General features: G+C 56.7%; 1 protein-coding gene across 3 annotated transcripts in view; it reads left to right on the forward strand.

The window, feature by feature from the left end:
- Positions 1–17,758, forward strand: part of GLIS1 (GLIS family zinc finger 1) — a 229,227-nt gene extending 211,469 nt beyond the window's left edge. For 2 of the 3 annotated variants that reach the window (XM_047085855.1, XM_047085856.1), the window contains 6 exons: positions 701–811; positions 4,546–4,672; positions 9,270–9,426; positions 14,310–14,488; positions 15,108–15,275; positions 17,558–17,758. In XM_047085855.1, the coding sequence (XP_046941811.1) occupies positions 701–811; positions 4,546–4,672; positions 9,270–9,426; positions 14,310–14,488; positions 15,108–15,275; positions 17,558–17,715 (900 nt within the window). In that variant the 3' untranslated portion in view covers positions 17,716–17,758. The remainder of the gene's footprint in view (positions 1–700; positions 812–4,545; positions 4,673–9,269; positions 9,427–14,309; positions 14,489–15,107; positions 15,276–17,557) is intronic. The other variant, XM_047085858.1, reaches the window with a different exon arrangement.
- Positions 17,759–18,633: the final 875 nt, after the last annotated feature.

Consider the following 18,633-nt stretch of genomic DNA (forward strand, 5'->3'; position numbering starts at 1 on the left):
AACAGGGGAACAGGGGAGGTGGTAAAGGGTATGGATTGGTTCTACATGAGCAGTGGGGGCCCCTAAGAGGAAGTACACAAAAGGCACAGACCCCCAGCCTCCCCAGGCCTGTGTCTGAGGTCCACCTTCCCCCGGCTTCCCGTGATCATCAGAATGAGGATCTGGTTTTCTCATGGTCCAGAGAGCAGTCTGGCATCTCTGGACCCACTACAAGGTGTGATTAGTCACTCCCAGCCTGGGGCCCTGCCGTACTCCAGCTTGGCCCTGTGCTGTCCCCTCTCTTCCCCTGCCCCTCCTCTTCCTCTCCAAGGCCGCCACCTCACTGTACTCCTTGTCCACTCGCACCTTCTCTGCAGCCGTGGGCTCAAAGGGTGTACTCTTCTCAGAGCACTGTCAGAGCTGGGAGAATCCTTAGAACTCAGTTGGCCCCATTTTGCAAGGGAGAAGAGTGAGGCTCAGAGATGGGAGGCGACTTATCTGGGGTTCCGGCACGAGAGTAGAATGGAGACACAACCCCTCCTTCACTACGAGGCTGTGGGCAGGGCTGGCAGAGTTGGATCCTTCCTGGCTGGGGACAGAGAGGGAGGGACAGGGTGTGAACCTGCTGCCTGCCCCCTCCCAATTGCAGGTCACACAGTATGACCTTGGGGCCTGGCAGATGGCCCCGACTCACCCCACCTCTGCACCTCTGATGTTACAGAAGCCGTACGCCTGTCAGATCCCTGGCTGCTCCAAGCGCTACACGGACCCCAGCTCCCTCCGAAAGCACGTGAAGGCCCATTCAGCTAAAGAGCAGCAGGTGCGTAAGAAGGTAAGACGGTCTTCGTTCCAGGCCCACCTCTGCAGATGCCCCGCTGGCCTCCCAGACACCTGTCCAGCATCAAGCCAGGTGCCCGCACTCCTTACGTGCATTCACCCACACGACCGAGGATGGTCCTGTCCATCGTCCAGGATCTGCCTCCCACCTGGCCCCAGAGTTCACTTCCTTACCTCCAGCCAGCCAGACATCTATCTGCCCACAGACCGTCCACCAGCTTCTCTGTCATCCATCTGCCCACTCGCCATGGCTCATTTAGTAAATACATGATGTTGGGCCCCATGTAGGCATTGAGGATACAAAAATGGAAAACCATGGTGTCCTCCTCCAATGGGGACCTGGCAGGCAGAGATAGACATAAAGAGATAATTCAATATAATATAATAAAGATGGCAATAGAAGGATGCAGAGAATAGTCAGGGGCACAGAGAAGGGTGGGAGCAAGAGGGTCCATGGAAGAAATGACATGGGGGACAGTGGACTGCAGTTGTGTGTGCTCTGGTGCCAGCCTGCCCGTGGCCTTGGGCACATCTCTTAGCGCCTTTCTTCTTCATATTCCTCAACTGTCAGATGGGGGCAACAGAGGACTTGTGTAGAGGGTTGCCGTGAGGCTTAAACTAGTACATCTACAGTAAGGGTGTAGAACAGTACTTAGCCCAAAGTAAAAGCTCTGAGAAGAAGTTGGTGCATGTTGTCATTAAGCACTGGGCAGGCCAAGACAGTAAGGAGAGCGTTCCCAAGAGTGACTAAAGCTTGAAACAGCAGGCACCTTGCCTGTCTCGAGGCCAGGCAGCTACGCAAGGAGAGGCGTCCTGCGGGGAGCAGACGTGACAGGCCCAAAGCTCTGCCGAGGAGTTTGGGCCATCCTGAGGACAGTGGGTGTCATCAAAGGGTCTTAAGCAGAGAAGGGACGTGTCACCTTGAAAGATGGCTCTGGGGGCCATATGGAGAATTGGTTGGGGCTGGTTGGGAAGCCTGAGGCAGGGAGGCCACTGCTGGGAAGCAGGAGAGGTGGTGGGGGTGGCTTGGGGCAGAGTGGGACGGCGGGCGGGGGGCGGGGGAGAAGGGGGTTGGCAGAGGAGTAGCAGAAACAGACTCTGGGGGTCAGGATGGTGGTGTCCCCCTTCACCAGGACAGAGGGTCTAAGAAAGAAGCAGGCTTGCAGGAGAAAGCATTGAGTTCTGTTTGGACAACAAGTGTGTGAGCCACAGAGGGACCCAGTGCAGCAGGGGGATGGGACAGCTACTTGGTGCAAAGCCCACCTCTTGGTTCATCCTGCATCTTCAGAAGAGCACCAGGGCCATGTGCGGTGGGTACTTGAGTACTTGAGTGCAAGGGAGGACGGGGGCGGGGGGGGGGCGGTGAAGAGAAAACCAGGGCCAATCCAGGGACATCAGCATGACAGTGGACAACAGAGCAAGGAGAGCCTGTTAATTTGCCCTGCAAGATTTATGGAGCACGTACTGTTTTCCGAGATACAGCTGCAAATAAAGCAGAGAAAGTCTAGAGGCTGGAGAAAGAAAACTACTTCAGTCCTGTGGGGTGGGGGCGTACAGAGATGGGTCTGGGACAGGCAGGCCTCAGCTGGGAAGACGTTGCAGGGGCACAGCCAGGCTTGAGGCTTTGGTCTTCATCCTGCAGGCAATGGGGAGCCACTGGAAGCAGAAGAGGAGAGGAGGGACACCGTCAGAGTATGCACATGAGCTTGCTGGTGAAAACACCACATCTGTATTCACTCTGGTGAGGGAGGGACGAACCTGAACCTGAACCTGAACCCAGCGCTGAGCCTGGTGTTTCACACACCGTATCTCATTTAGTCTTCTCTATGAATCTAGGGGGTGGGCAGTTTTTAATCCCCCATCTTAGACGTGGAAACTGAGGCCCAGAGAGTTAACAAATCTGCAGGGTTGTGCAACGCAGGAGTGACGGAGCCAAGGGTCCCACCCCAGACCTGCCTGTCCCCGGGGCCTGAGCTCTCTCTACTGATCTCAGGTTGAAGGGCCTGAGCAGGGACAGGGAATGGCCCAGGCTCCATGCCAAGGAGGCCTCTATCCCGAGCAGACTGGTGCCCGAGGACCAGAATCCTGCCCTGGTTTTCCCAGGCCCCATGCTTGGCTCGCACTGAGCCCCAGGGACCTGGGGCCGCAGATCTGCAAACTTCCCAACCATAAGCATCCATTAGGAGCCATCGGGGACGATGTATCTTTCTGGGTAAAGCGACCCTTGTATTATGACAGCTCCTTGGCAGCCCTGCTGCGTTTCAGAGAGAATTAGAAATGCTTTTCTTCCTTAATTCTCCTCTCCTGCTGCTCCTAATCCGATCGACATTGCGGTCTGCAAGAACATGCCTTGGCCCTCTTTTGCCAGAAACTTAATTTACATGGAAAACAGCTGCTGGGTCAGGGAGCCGAGGGCCCATCGGGAGGCTGGGCAGCCTTCCCCAGGCCTGGGTGCTAGCCCTTCTGGCCTGGGAAGGTGGAAAAACCCTTGGGGCTGACTCTCAGCTGCTGTGTGACGTGGCACAAGGCTCTCACCTTCTCTGGGTCTGTTTTGTCCCAGGTGGAATGAGGATCTGGACAAAATCTTCAGGGCCCTGAGAGTCAGGCTTGGGGACTTCCCTAGGAGAGGGGCCCCTTCCCTTCCAGATGAGCTCCTGCCTCATGGCCCGATGTCCCAAGGGCCTCAACTGGCCACTCCCTGTCCCCATCTGGCCTCTCTGGGAAGGCGAAGACGTTCTGGGCTATGGAGCTCGAGTCTACCTTAAAGACGGCTAAGGGTTGTTGGCCAAGGATTTGCCCACCCAGGCTTGTTCTCAGCCAGTGACCTCAAGTCCATATATGGATCCAGCATGCCTACTGTCACATGACCATGTGGGACACGGCCAGCTGGGGTCAGCCAGCCCTTCACACAAGCTTGTCCATACCTGTCATCTCCTTACTCCACCTAGCAGCCTGGGGGGCGGTGGTAGTGATTGTCGTTGCTTATTACAGTCAGGGGAGAGCCAGAGAGGTTAAGGTATTTGTCCAGTGTCACACAGGGAGGAAGAAGAGATGGGAGTGGAGTTTGAACTCGGGTTGCCCTGGACTATTTGCATCATGCCTCATACCAGGAAGAAAGGAGGATGGGGGCAAGGGGGAGAGAAGGAAAGACACTCCCTGGGTGCCCACTGTATGTTACTCTGCCCACATGAGTTCACTGTGGGGCAGCCCCGAGAACGGGCCACACGGAGCTCTGGCTACCTGCGGGAGGCCCCAGCTGCTGTACTTTGACACCCTTCTGGGCACATGTGTGAGGCCATGGCTCCTGTAGGCTGCTCCCAGCCAAGGACTGAGTGTGGCAGGCCCTGCAGAGATGCTGATGCCTGGGAGACACAGGACCCCGTGACTTCCAGCACACTTCAGCTCCCTGAGGACTCCTAGTCTAGAAGCTTCCACCAAACTCCTTCCCCCCTCTTCCCTTTCCCAGACTGCCCAGCTCCCTGGTTTTCTCTCACGCAGGCACTTCCCCTGTTAAAATCCTTGCATGTTCACTCCTAGTGTTTGCTTCTCAGACCTGAACTAACCCAGCGTATACAGTTCGCTCCGTTTTACAGATGAGGAAACTGAGGTGCAGTGAGGTGAAGGGTCTTGCTCTGGAGCCACCATCCTTGCCCTGCCCCCTAAACCGAGGGTTGCCGGTGGGAAGATGGTCTCGCGCTAACACCCTCTCTCCCTCTGCTTGTTCCTCAGCTGCACACAGGCCCTGATACTGAGGCTGACGTTCTGACCGAATGTCTGGCCCTGCAGCAGCTCCACGGGTCCACACAGCTGGCGGCCGGCGAGAGGAAGGGTGGCCGCGCCCCGGAGCTGCTCCCAGGTATGCGTGTGGGGAGGCAGCGGCCAGGTGCACAGCCCAGGAGGGCTCTTTCACAGCCAGCCGGCCCTGCAGGAAGACAGTGATGCTCTGTGGGTGCCCAGGGTCCGGTGGGGGGCACCCGCTCCTCTGACATACCTTCCTTCACACTCTCGTGTGGCGCCAGCGCCCAGGGGAGGAAGCCCAGGATCCTTTCAGCCTGGCCTTCGGGGCCTCACGGGGCCGAGGCACTCCTAGCGGCCTCCCACACCAGCCTTGCTTGGCACGTCAAACATAGTTCCTTGGACATCCCGTGCTCCCTCTTGCCTCTGAGCCACCGTATACGCCCTGCCGGCCTCCTCACCCCAGCCCTTCACCGAGGCAGCTCCTGCGCTTTCTTCAGGCCCCACCTCAGGGTTCAGGCCTGGGCCTCAACCTAAAGACCCGTGTGCTCCCCACCAGGACTCCATACCACAGCTTCCGGCTGCAGAGGAGAAAACCGAGGCTCGGAGAGGGTGGGCAAATTGGTCCAGATCACTTCCAGTTTATTCAATTCTGTGGCCTAGAGGTGGAGCCCCTCAACCCCCGGGACCCTTCCGGGCCATCCAGCTGGACACTCAGAGCCACTGGTCCAGCCGACATAGCCTGTCTGTCCTCCCCAGGAGGCCGCAGGCCGGGAGGCGGGTCTCGGGTCCGGCAGGAACGCTTCACTGCGTGGCTTGCGATGTGGCCCGCGGGCGGATTCCAGCTGACAAGACTCGTGCTCTACCCTCCCCATCCCACAAAGAAACCACAGTATCAGAGCAGAAAGCTCTTCCCACCCTCTGGGATTTCTTGAATTACTCTAACCATTTTAGACATTTCTTATTTTCTAATTTTTAATGCTTTCCCCTCAGTGTTGAGGTAGCAACAGATTTAAAACTATGTCGAAGCATTTACCAAACCGCCTCAGGGAGAGAAGGTGTTTACACTTTTTCTGGGTTGCCCTACCCTCACATAGGTCCACAAGGGCAAGGACACCCCGGGAGGGTGGATCTATGGAGAAGGGATCACACCCTCCTTCCTCCAGCTAGAGGCCCCTCTGCCATGGCTTTTTCTCACAGCGTCAGATTTGCTAAAATACCTGGTGACAAAGAGACCCAAGGGATAACAGGGATGTGTTGAGGATACTGAGGCTCGGCAGAAAAGAGGGCTGTGACTGATGAGCAATGGCTTCCTTGGGGAAGAAGTCCTGCAGCCCCATCATTTTGATCCTGGGAGGATTCAGGATTGGGCAGGAGGAGGACTGACCCAAGGTCATCTGGAGAAGTCAGCAGCAGATCCAGGCTAGAAGCCTGTTCTCCCAGATACCAGGCCAGGGCCTATCCCAGGGAGAAGGGCTAGGCCAGCAACAGCCACCTCTTGAGCGCCCGCATGGGCTGGTCACTAAACAAACATCGTCTCATTCGGTCCCCATGAGCCCATGCTGCAGATGAGAAACAAAGTCACTGAGGCCGCAGCATGGATGGTGGGGGCGTTAGGGTAATACGCCTATGCAGGCCTGCTCCAATAGCAAGCGAGTGGTGTCCTCCTTGCCTCAAGCCTCAGTTTCTCCCCCAGACCTGCTGTGACAACAGATGTGATTGTGATGCGATCACTTATATAAACCCGCTGTGACCGATAATTTTTGTCATCATTATTATTCTTGCTCATCGTGAATGAAAAGAGGAACCATTTATTCACCCATCTCCTAATAATTTACAGCCAGCATTTATTGAATATTTTTCACCCCAGGAAGCCATTCTAGGGGTTGTACAAGTACATGTTCACAGAATCCTCACGTCAGCCTCATAAAGTACATGCTACTGTGCTCTTTCTTTTCCAGATGAGGAAACTGAGGCCTCAAGAGGTTAAGTAACTTTTTGCTGACGTCCCACAGCCGGTAAATGGCAGAGGCCAGGCTTGAACCCGGGCCGTCTGGCCACAGGCCCTGCCCTTAATCAGAGAGTCTGCTGCCTCCCTGCTGTTGATGCTAGATCTCACCATCCTGGGCACCTGCTGTGTGCCAGGCTCTGTGCCGGTCCCTGTCCTCAAGCTGCTTCCAACACAGCAGGGAGACAGGGACCAACAAGGAGAACCCAGAAGTCCTGGATCCCTCTGGGTTTCAGTGCCAGTTTCTTCCGTAGGCAACACTGCAAATGCTTGAGGCACAGTTGGGAACAGATGTTAGGGCCAAAGGTTAAGCACTCATGGCTGATGATTGATGATGCTGATTTATAGCCTCAAATGGTGCATTTGGGGGAGAGGCCAGCAGGCTCCATGGCGTCCTCCTCCTGCTGCCCCTCATGATGACTCCCTCATTGCCATCCACTGTCTGTCCACTGCTTGACATGCCTCGTTCACACACTCAGTGGCCCACCCTGTGTCTGTCTGCGTGGGGCTGGACAGTCAGGGCAAAAGGCAGGGGGAAATGGGACAGATTCAAGGAGTGTTAGGTCAGAGAAGTCCAGAACAGAAGAGTTGAGGACAAGGGAGGAGCTGGCAAGGATGACCTCGAATTTTCGTTGTCTGATGGTAGGAAACTCCCCAAAACCTGTCTCTCATCAGGAAGGACGAACTCACCTCACAGGAAACCCTCAGGAGTTTTTCTGGCAGGCTCCTTTAGCAGACCCAGGTAACGTGATGGGCAGCGAGGATGTGAGAAGCACGAGGTCGGCATGGCTGAGGGAGAGAAAGCAGGATTTATCAGGATTCTAGGTCTTCCTAGCTGTCAGGCCCCCAAATTGGTTCAAGATGGCAGGTGAGGAGGTGCTCCGAAAAGTGGTGAGCAGAGCAAGCCGTGAGCAGCACCGAGCCAGGCTCCATCCACAAAATCTTCTCCAGTGCCTTCCTGACAAAGCTGGGGGGTGGGGGGGGAGGATGGGTGGTAAAGGGTGGTGGTGGATAGATGGATGGGCAGGGCTGTCCGTGGGCAGAGTTCCCTGAGACAGAGGGGTAAGGACTGCAGAAGGGAGGAAGGCCCCCAAGAGCCCATTTAGAGCACTGGGGTCTCACAGCCCAGTGAAGCCTGGACCATAGGACCCTACCTGGCTATCTAGGACGTAGCCTGAGCCGGAGCCCCAGGCCATTTCCTGGGCCTCGCTTTAAACAGACTTTCTTTTGGTATCACTTGGGAGGCCTGATTAGCTGCGGTTGAAGATTTGAGCTTGCAACCCCTGCCCTGGCCTCCTCAATCCCTGGTCGTAACTCCCTGAATTGCGGGCCTGGGTGAGAGGGGCCAGCCTGAGACAGGCTAGCCTGGAACGGCAGCCATCTGACAAGGTGAAACTTCCTTCTTTATGTGGTTTGTGCTCAGATGGTCCTCGTGATAGGGAGCCTTGGGTCTCGATCCGTGATGACCAGAGTAATATTCAAAACGTAACAGCTGGCCCAGGTGAACTCTGACTAATCAGCATGGACACCGCATCAGGACGGCTCTGCGTGTGGCCCCCCGGTCTGCAGAGTCTTCCCAGGGCATCAACTTGATGGGTTGATTTCTAGGAAAAGGATGTCAGTTTCTATTAAAACGCAAATAAACGTGGCCAGATTTAAAAAGGGGAATAAGATTGGCCCCATTTTTTTTTTTTTTCAGATAAAATGGAGAAAAACATGGAACCCTTGCTGAGTCCCTCCCAGGCTCCAGTCCCAGAGTAGGGGTCCGATCTCCCCTCTAATTGGGGTTCTTTAGTGAAGGCATTTGGGAAACACTGGCGTCAGTAACTGCTCTCAGACCGTCAGGCCCCTGGAATGACATCTGACTATGACCTAATGTCCCCCATTTGATTCTTCCCCCACCTGTCTTCTTAACAAGGGTAAGGCGCTTAGGAGTAAGAGGTGACAAAAGGTGGTATCACCCTGCAGGTGTCTTCTAGAGGTTTAGAATCGTAGGCTAGAGCATGGCCGACTCCTCTCCTCAGTCAGGACCCTTGTGCAGTGTACAGCCTGTGCAACCATCTCTGGTTGTACAACCATAGGTCTCCTAGGCCGGCCTGCCATCTAGCTAGCACAGCCATCCTCTATTTGGGGTCCTTCACAGTGGACATCCAGGCTGTGCTTGCACATCTCTGGGGATGGGTAGTTCATTTCCTCCAAAGGCGGCCCATCACCCTCCAGCGGCTCTGCCCGTGAGAAGCCATGGCCAAGCCCTGAGTGCCTCTCAAGCTTCTCTCCATTCGGGATCCATGTCTGCCTCTGGGGCTGCACAGAGCAAACCTCTTCTTTCTCAGAACAGCCCCAGAGACTTGCGGCAGCTTGCTCCATACAACCCTCCTCCCCCAAAACACACGTGTGGGCACACACACGCGCACACGTGCACACGCACACAGCCTGACCACCTAATGCCTCTGACAGCCCCTGGTAGTCCACCACCTACCCTGCTTTCAGGGTAGGCCTCCGCCCCACATGCAGCCCTTCAGCCAGGGTATGAACCGCAGCGTGGAGCCATCGTCTCCCCGTTTGGGCCCCTAACCTTCTGTTAATACAACCTTGATGGTTTCCTTTTGTGTCTTTCTCTTTCTGTCAGCAGGCACACAGCTCCGGGGTCATTCACAGCCACCTCTGGGGAGTGGCCGAAGCCCAGTGATATTTGTTTGCTTTCCTGCAGGCGTATATCCTGGCTCCATCACCCCCCATAATGGGCTCGCATCAGGCATCCTGCCCCCCATGCACGATGTCCCTTCCAGGCACCACCCACTGGACGCCACCACCAGCTCCCACCACCATCTGTCCCCCCTGCCCGCGGCCGAGAGCACCAGGGATGGGTATGTACAGCCAGCCAATCCTCCTCCGGCATAGCGAGCAGGCACCTGCGCGGGACGAGGGCGAGGGCAGGCATCCCGCGTGCTAGGTGGTCGCTACTGACCACGAAAGTAGCCAGCATTTATGCGGCACATACTGTATACCGCACCCTGTACCAGACGCTTGCCGGGCACCGTCTCATTGGCGCCTCACGGCGACCCTGGCAGGTAGATGGTATTGGCATCTGAACTTTGTGCCGCCTCCCCTCGTGTGCGCCTCCGCTGTGAGCGCCGCCGTGGGAAGACTCTGTGCACCCACACCGCATTCCGGACTGCCGTACCAGGCCTCCTTGGGAGTCTCACCCTGGCTTCTCTTCGGCTCAGACCATGCGTTTGGTGAGCAGACTGCCCGCTGCCCACACCAGAGGTGCTCATCCTGCCCTCACCGCCACTTCTGGCCGCTCCAGCCGTGATCATGGTTCAGCTCTCGGGCTGTCCCGGGGCCCTTGCTGTAGGATCACTGCAGAGAGGAGTAGCCTTTTCTGTATTCAATGTGGTTCCCATTGTGGCCGCTTAATCGGCTGGAAATGGTAAATGTGCTAATTGCTGGTCCCTAATGCTGCCAGAATCTGTTTTCCTTGCAGATGGGCAGAGGGAGGTCACATAGCCCCACCTCCTGCCTTGCCTGCCACTTTCACTTATCGCTAGCAGGACTTGATCAGACTTGGCCCCCAAGGCCTGACCTCAGTACCTGCCTCCTCCTCTGCCCTTCCTCCCTAAGGCCACAGCCTTAGCCTTGGCATTGGCCTGCCTGTGCCTGGGACCAGCCCGGCTTCATCACCAAGTTTGTGGCCCAGGGCTCCGAACTGGGCTCCTTCTGCTACTCACTTACCCATTCATTCGGTGTCCGGTTCCTGCGTCCTTGGTGTGGGCAGGCCCTGGGCCCGGTGCTGGAGCCGCCGATGAGCCCAGTCCTGGAGGAACTCATCACCACGAGGAGGGGAGATAGAGGCGCAGGGATTGACCACGCGGGACAAGTGCTCTGAGGGAAGAAGCAGAAGGGGCTGTGGAAGCCCAGAGGAGAACCCAGTGAGCTGGAGGACGTCAGGGAAGGCTTCCTGGAGGTGATGCTAAGCCGGGCCTCCGAGGTTAAGTAGGAGTTGACCGAGTGGAGAGATTGGGAGGGACTAGCAGCGAGAGTGTAGACATGGTGAGAGCTTGGCGTGTTCTGGGAAACATGAACCTTCGTGTGGGGTGACAGGCTCAGGAGGGAGGTCGCTAGGGCCAGATCACGAGGCCTGCGGCAGGAGTGTATCCGAAGGGTGCCGAGCAGGGATGTGGTCAGTCCGGGGAGGAGAGTGCAGCCTGCAGTGTGGGGCTGGTTGCCAGGGCAGGCATCAAATGTGGGTGGATGGCAGCCTGGGCCAGGGCTGGTGGGTGGGGAGGAGGAACACCAGGAGGCATTAGTGACAGAGCATAAGCAGGGCTGGGGAAACTCCCACTGGGCGGGGAGAGGAGGAGGGAGGAGCCACCAGAGATGAGCCCCTGGGGAGGCAGAAGTGCTGTTCGGGGAGCAGGGAAAGTGGGAAGACTGTGAGTGGGGGGAGAGGCACGACGAGGCTGCCTGATGGGGCTCAAAGGGGGGCCCAGAGAACCAGGCCTCCCTGAGCCTCAGTTTCTTCCTCTGTAAAATAGGTATTAAAATACCCTCCTCTAAGAAGGTGGTGAGGATCAGCCATGCCTGAAATACACATGCCTGGCATTGTATGTGTCATCTGGGACAGGTTCCACGGACACTACCCACCTCCCCACCCACCGGCTCAGGCCACCTGCTCACCCACCAGCCGGCCCCAAAACATCTCCAACCAAAGAAAAATAAACCACAGAGGCCTTTCCCTGCTCAGGCCCGTGCTCTCTGCTCCGCCTCATTCATCACCCGCCTGCCGCCTGCATAAGTGCCGGTCAAGAATTCCTGCAGCGAGAGGCAGAGTGATGACAAGACCAGGACAGCCGGGCCCGCCATCCGCCTGCCCTTGCCTACGGGAGTGGGAGTGGGAGCGAGGGCTCGGGTCATCCCAACAGCCAGGCGCCTCGGCTCCTTGGGCTGGGCTGCAGGAGAGGAGGGCCCTCAAGCCCGACACCAGGCCCAGGCCCGGGCCGGCTTGAATGGGTTTCTTTTTTCAGCCCCTGAGAAGAGAGGCAAGGCGGGGAAAAGGCCTTCAGCCTCCCCTTCCTGCCAAAGTCAACAGGGAAGGCCACTCGCGGCTCCCCGGTGGTTTGCTGGGACGTTTAAATAGCTTGACAGAATTATCTGATTCACTCAAAAATATGCTAAGAGGGCCTGACTTCATGACCAAATTTATTTACCCTGGCTCAGAGTAGACGCCGAATAGGGCAGTTTTTTTTTTTTTTCCCCAGCCCCATACGAGGTATGAAGCCCTCAGTCTGCCAAGCCAGTGAGGTTTTATATTAATTTTTATAGGTTCCAATTGAAGCAAAAATATTTGATTTAGGAATCATTTGCATGACTCAGAAGAGGAGCTCCAGATGATCTTTTTTTCCTTTTAAAGAGTTCAGGTAGAGCAGCATAACCTCAGCCTTCACGTCTGCTGTGGAGAGTCGTGTTCTGTTTAATTTCACTGGCTGTGAAGGTGGCAAATGTGAATTTATGGCAGGTTTGAGACAGGAAAAACAAACTTTGAGAATGCGTGGTTTTTTTCCCCCTTCAGATCTGGTTCTCCTTAATTCTGCAATGCTGTTAATCTCTGGGTTTTGTAGCCGAGTGATTAAGAAACCCATTTGTTAGTATTTATCAGCTGTTTGCTGTGTGTCAGGCCCAGTGCTAAGCACAGAGTGCCTCAGAGGCAGAGACCTGGCCCTCCCCACGGGCTCCCAGGGGAGGGGACGATCAGGAAGTCGGGGAAGAGCTGTGTATGGGTGCCAGGATGGGGTGGGCGTAAGGCCAGTGGACCCCATGAAGAGGGCTTGAAGGAGGACCCACCCCCCTGGCCACGCCACGGCCCAGCCTCTCTGGCCTCAGCCAGAGAACTTGTTGTGAGGACACACAGCTCGTGCACAGCCCTCTACAGTTTACAGACTGCAGTGGTAGACCCTGTCCCGCTTGACAGCCCTGTGAGAGAGGCCTAAAAATGTTAGTGATGACGATAATGAGAATTTATGGAGCTTCGATGAGGATTCAGTTCATTAACTTGATGTTGAGGGGTACCTAGAGTGTGTTAGATGTTGGGCTGGGGACTAGGGACCCAGGCCTAAGGCCCTCCCTCTGTCTTCAGCACGCTCACAGTGGTGGGGTTCCAGACATATGAATGATGGCAGTGCAGCCAAGGGGCAGAAACGGCAGGATGCCCAGGCTGGAGGGAGCAGATGGGGACCCAGCAGAGTTACAGACGTGGAGCCCACTGGCCTCTCCCCAAATCTTTCTCTGTTTCAGAGAAAGGCACTGATCTGTCCCTTTAACCCATCATGTTTTAGAGGGTAGGCAAGGGTAATATTCCTGGCCTGAAAAGGTCACCTACAGCTGTGACATTTAATTTATACTATATTTTAATGTGGATGGTCCAAAATCCCAAATGCCAACAAGAAGATGGACTCTTTGAGCTACCCCCCACCCTTTCTGCAATGTACATAAGTGCTTTGTAGGCTAGGAGCCTTCAGCCTGGTCCCAAGAGCCCCTAAGTCCATCCGACCTCAGGGCCAAGTTGGTTCCTGTGAACAGACTCCAGAGGCTTAGGTGGCAGCGTGAGGAAGGAACCTAGTTCACAGTGATATGCAGTCCAGTTAGATGACCCACATGGGCTCAGCTGGGTTCAAGGTAACTGAACAGCTCTACACTACTACAGCCGCATTTCAGAACATGAGCTTCCAGAGAGCCCAGACTTGGGCCTGTACCACCTCAGGCTCTGTATGAATGGAGGTGGTGAGCCCCCCATCACAGGATGTATGCAAGTGGAGGGGAGATGTCCAGGGATGGAGACAGAAGGCCCCTGAAGGCACACTGTGCAGGGGAATAAAGCCCAACTTGGACATCAGACCTATCTTCTTGTTTTCTTTCCCACATCTTTAGAATAACGATGACGATTCGTGGAGTGGCTGAGAATACCTCTGATGTCATCTTGGGTGCTTTGTCTATTTTGATTTATTTAGTTTTACCCATGTCATAACCTGTGAGGTCAGTGCTGTGCGGCCGGGAGTTGGTGAGCAGCCTCTCTGAACCTTGGTTTTTTGATCTGTGAGGTGGACACAAGAACTTCTCTCATGGGGCCTGAGGCGAGACAGACGCTCAATAAGTGGGGACTGGAAGTGCCATGGAATGTTCTCCTGCTAAGGAAGCACGAGAGCTTTCAGTGCACCTGCTCCTGGGCTTGTCCTGCAGAGGCGGCCGGAGCGGCAAGCACAGAGGGAGCGTGTCAGGATCCAGTGGGGGAGGCTGGTGGTTAGCCCTGGGTGATAATAGTAAGTGCACCAGGGGGAGACACTGCCACACTGTGAGGAAACCAAGGCTTTAAGAGACATTAAGCAACTTGCCCAAAGTCACGTGGCCAGTGAGAGCAGATGGGTAGAAAACAGTTTTGTCGACTCCAAGGCCCATGTTTATAACCAGTGTTCCTTGCTGATTTCCAGTCCTAAATGCCAGATCGAAGTTCTTTACTGATTCCTTTGGATTCTGAAGCTCAGAGGACTTTAACACTTAATTCCAGTTTGAACATACTCAGAAGTAAAAGCTTCCTCTTCTAACTGCACTGTCTTAAGTCAGAGCGGAGCAGGTAGTGAGCTCAGCGTTGCTAGAGGGAAGCAAGCAGCAGCAGCCATGCCTCTGGCCCCCACTCCCCACCCCACACACTGCCCCCAGAGCCTCTCCTGCTGATGGCCATCTCTGTTCTCTCCAGGTTGGGACCCGGCCTCCTCTCACCTATGGTCAGCCCACTGAAGGGGCTCGGGCCACCACCGTTGCCACCATCCTCCCAGAGCCATTCTCCGGGGGGCCAGCCCTTCCCCACACTCCCCAGCAAGCCACCCTACCCGCCTTTCCAGAGCCCTCCACCCCCGCCTCTGCCCAGTCCGCAAGGTAAGCTCTGGCTGAGGGCCTCTCCATATACCTCCACTGACTCCTCCAGTGTCCAGGAGGAACAAGGCACTGACCTAGGGCAGGGAGGCGGGGACTCGGAATGACGGAGGGCACTGAGGGCCACCGTGAGAGAAACCAGGAGTCAGGTGACCCGACATACCTCGTCCGGGGCACTTCCTGGAGGAAATTCCACCTGAGGGGTGAGGAAGCGTTTGTCCCATTGACAAGGCATCGCAGGGCTCTCCCAGCGGAGGGAACAGCATCTACACTGGCAGGGGGGTGGGTACAGCCTGCTGCTTGGAGGAGGTGAGTGAGCGGGCATCTCAGGAGGTGGGGATGGAGGGCCAACAGTCCCCTCCCTCAGAGCACTATGTCAGCCACAAAGTCCAGCACAGCCACGTGAGGCCGCCTCGCCCTACCCCCTCCGGTGCCAGACAGAGCTGGGAAAGGGGCCCAGGACCCCTGGCACCTTCTCCACCCTGGGGCCCTCTTCTCTGCTTTGCACCCACCGTGCCTGGACAGGACAATGCGGGAGGCTGGACAGTGCAGCGGGATGGTGCCCTCTCTGCCCTGGGCGGTTTTCCTTTGTTAACGCATCCCCTGCCGCCTCCCTTTGCAGGGTACCAGGGCAGCTTCCACTCCATCCAAAGTTGCTTCCCCTATGGTGACTGCTACCGGACGGCCGAGCCAGCAGCCAGCGGGGACAGTCTGGCCGGGGAAGCCCACAGCTTCAACCCCCTGCGGCCTAATGGCTACCACAGCCTCAGCGCACCTTTACCTGCCACAGGTGAGCCCCACTTGCACGCCTCTCTTCCCTGGCCACCTACCAAGGCCCAGCCCTGTGCTGGGTACTTGTGCACATTGTCCTGAAGCCTTGGGACAGCCCAGAGGGGCAGAGTCCTCTCCATTTTACAGAAAGGGAAATAAAGGCTCACACAGGTCCCAGGACCCCACAGAGTTGGGATTTGCACCCTGTCTACCTCCGACGTCCGTGTTTCTTCCACACTGTCGCACAGCAGGTGTGTGATACGTGTCTGGACTCTGGCAGGTTTCTGAAGACAGAAGACTCAAACTGGACGCTTGCAGGCTAGTTGAGGTTTCCCTTTAAATATTTAGTGAGCACAGAGTATGTACACAGTTGTGGACCCTGGGGAGACAGCAGGGAAAGAGACAAATACTGATCTCTCTTTAACAAATAAAGAAAATGAGGCCAGAGAGGCCACCCTACCGGGAAAGACAGGACCTAGAGGTTGTGCTTGTTCCTTGTGCTGCATCTGTGTCCCCTACAGGGCCCTGGGCCTTGCCCACGTAATGCCCCTGGCTGGGGTGGAGAAACCCAGTGAGAGGGAGGGCTGTGCACAGCCCAGGGTGGAATCAGGCTCAGACCAGCGGGGCCAGTGCTGATCAGAGCAGGGGCATCGGATGCGGGAGGGGGGGCAGACCCTCCCTGAGTTCCCCAAGCCCAGCTCCACCCCGAGTCAGCCTCCAGGCCTGGGTCCAGCTGGAAGTTATAAGTTCTGGGCAGGCTGGGGGCCCCAGACAAAGGGGAGCCTGAGACCCTGTGCCAGAGGCCCCTTGGGCAGCTCTGGGTGTGTGCAGCCGGGGATCGAGGATTAAGGACATAGGGACAGTAATGAGGCCACAGACAAGCATGCAGAAACCTGTGGGTCCATCTGCGTGAGGGCCCATGTGTTCCTGTTCACACACAGGTTCTCACGTCCACGTACGTCTTCTTTTGTCACGTGTTTGTGGTCCCGTCTGTGTGGACACGTTGTGTGTTATCCATCCCATGACCCCTGTGTGCACAGACTGTGTTCAACCGTGGTGTAGGTGTGTCTGTAGGTGGACGCGGGTCACATACATGCACCATAGGCAGATGTGTGCCGATCACAGGGTGTGTGCGGGTGGGTGGGGCATGTTCCGCGTGTGCACGTGCGTGGGTTGGTGTGCGATGAGGCCCTGGCTGCTGTTCCCGGCACTGCTGGCTCACCACCTCATCCTCCCCCTGCTCCATCCAGCCTGCGGCGAGCTTTCTTGGGGTTTCGCAGCAGAAATAGGTAACTCTGATGGGCAAGAGGCAGCTTCCATGCCCCCACACCAGGGTGGTGGATTCTTCCGGCCTCCCGTCTCCCCTGCTATCTGGGTGGCAGCCCGGCGTTCAGTGCCCGTCCCAGGCCCCGTGCATCTGCCTGTATGTCCTCTGCCAAGCTGAGAATAGACAAGCTGGATTGATCCAGACTGATAGGGTGGGGCTGTGGGGCCTCGGGGTAGTAGTTCGTCGTGATCCCACTGCACAGATGGGAAGACTGAGGCCTGCCTGTCATGGGCTACGCGGATTTGTGACAGCAACTCAGGGACAGAGCTCTTAGGGCAGGGACTGGATAAGACAACCTCTCCAGGCCCCTCCAGGGTAAGGGCCTCTGAGCAGCGGAGCATGTCCAATGGAAGAACCAGGTGTCTCAGGGCCAAATGGATCTGGGTTCAAATCCCAGTTCCCCCACTTACTGGCAATATGACCTCAGGCAAGTGTCTTGGCCTCTCTCAGCCCATCTTCTCGGTTATAATATAGAATAATGACTCCTACCTCGCAGGATTGTTGTGACTGAAGGGAGATAAGACTTCAGTGAAACCTTGGTAAGAGCCCAGTCAGTGCTGGTCCCTTCTTTGGGCTTCTCGTGTCTGGTGGGGTGAAGGAACCTGAAAGGGTGGGGTTGGGCTGTGCTGCTCTGCCAGGAGGGGCCCAGCCTCCGAGGACAAGAGCTGTGATAGCCCATCCCACCCTCCCCCACATTCGGCCCTACAGTCCAGCGCTGGGTGATGGACTGCTCCAAGCCAGCCGGCTGTCTGTCCAGCTTCCCCGGGTCCCTTGGCAGTGCAAGGCCTGGAGCACCTCCTCCCACCCAGCAGCTCCCTTGTCCGGAAGAGCAGAGGCTCCGAGCAGGCCCCACTGAAGGGATACCATGTGAAGGGACCCTGGACAGGAAGGTGGGGTCAGGGGGCTGGGAGAAGATGACAAAGCATAGCCCTTGCATCCTCCAGCCCGGACCCTGTTCCCTCCCACACCCACAGGCTACGAGGCCCTGGCCGAAGCCCCATGCCCCACAGCACTGCCACCACAGCCATCTGAAGACATTGTGTCCAGTGGCCCCGAGGACTGCGGCTTCTTCCCCAATGGGGCCTTTGACCACTGCCTGAGTCACATCCCGTCCATCTACGCAGACACCTGAAGGAAGGCCCAGCCTGCACCTGTCCTCCCTCCATCGCAGACACTACCTTGCCCACTCGCCATCTGTCCCCACCCTCTGTGCACCCAGCCTGAGCCGCCAGGCCAAGGCTCCCCACAAGCTCAGGGTGCTGGGTCTGCGGCGGCTGCCCTGCGCTGGCCAGGGACAATCACCTGAGCCCGAGCTGGGTGCTCAGAGGTACCCGTCAGGATCCGTGGCCCCCAACATTCCCTTGACTGTGCCTTCCTTTTTTTCCTCCTCAATGGTTTTGAAATCACAGACCTCGTGTATATAAATGTACAGAACTTGTTTTCCATTCCCCTTCCAGTTTTATATTTTGGGTTTTACAAGAAAAACATTAAAAACTGGAAACGAGTCATGGGGGCCTAGTTTTGCCTGTGAGCCAGCAGAGTAGAGGCCGAGACCAGCGGCGGGGCGGAGGGGTGTGTAACAGAGCCAGTGTGCGAGGCTCGGAAACCAGCCCAGGCCCTGGATTCCGTCAGCGGGGATGGGCGCCCACCTCATGCGGCCCCCACCATGTGCTAGTCCCAGGACCGCGCCGCAAGGCAGGTGAGCCGACCAAGGCTAGGGCTAAAATTGGAGCCCGGATCACCTGACTAGACCTTTGTTCTCTGCACTGACTTCTCAGCTGGCGGAAGAACGCACTTAAATTCTGGCCCGCGGTTGGGCCAGGCTGCAGACAGCATCCCAGGTACACAGAGATCCACCCCGCACCGAGAGGTCTGGGAGGGGGGAGAGGAAACCACTTCTGAGGGCACCAGGGCTCACCCCCTGCCCGTCTCCCTCCCCATCATCCAGGCCTGTGCAGGTGGCCTGGACGCTGTCCTGCATCTCACCGTGTCCCCCTGAAGGTCACCTGGTAAAAGAAAAGTCCTCCAGGAAAATTTCTGCCTCGTCGCC

Source organism: Lynx rufus, unplaced genomic scaffold (genome assembly GCF_022079265.1).
Source record: "Lynx rufus isolate CCGP_SWC_20201006 ecotype Redwood Valley unplaced genomic scaffold, mLynRuf1.p SCAF_2, whole genome shotgun sequence".
In the NCBI taxonomy this organism is placed as follows: domain Eukaryota; kingdom Metazoa; phylum Chordata; class Mammalia; order Carnivora; family Felidae; genus Lynx; species Lynx rufus.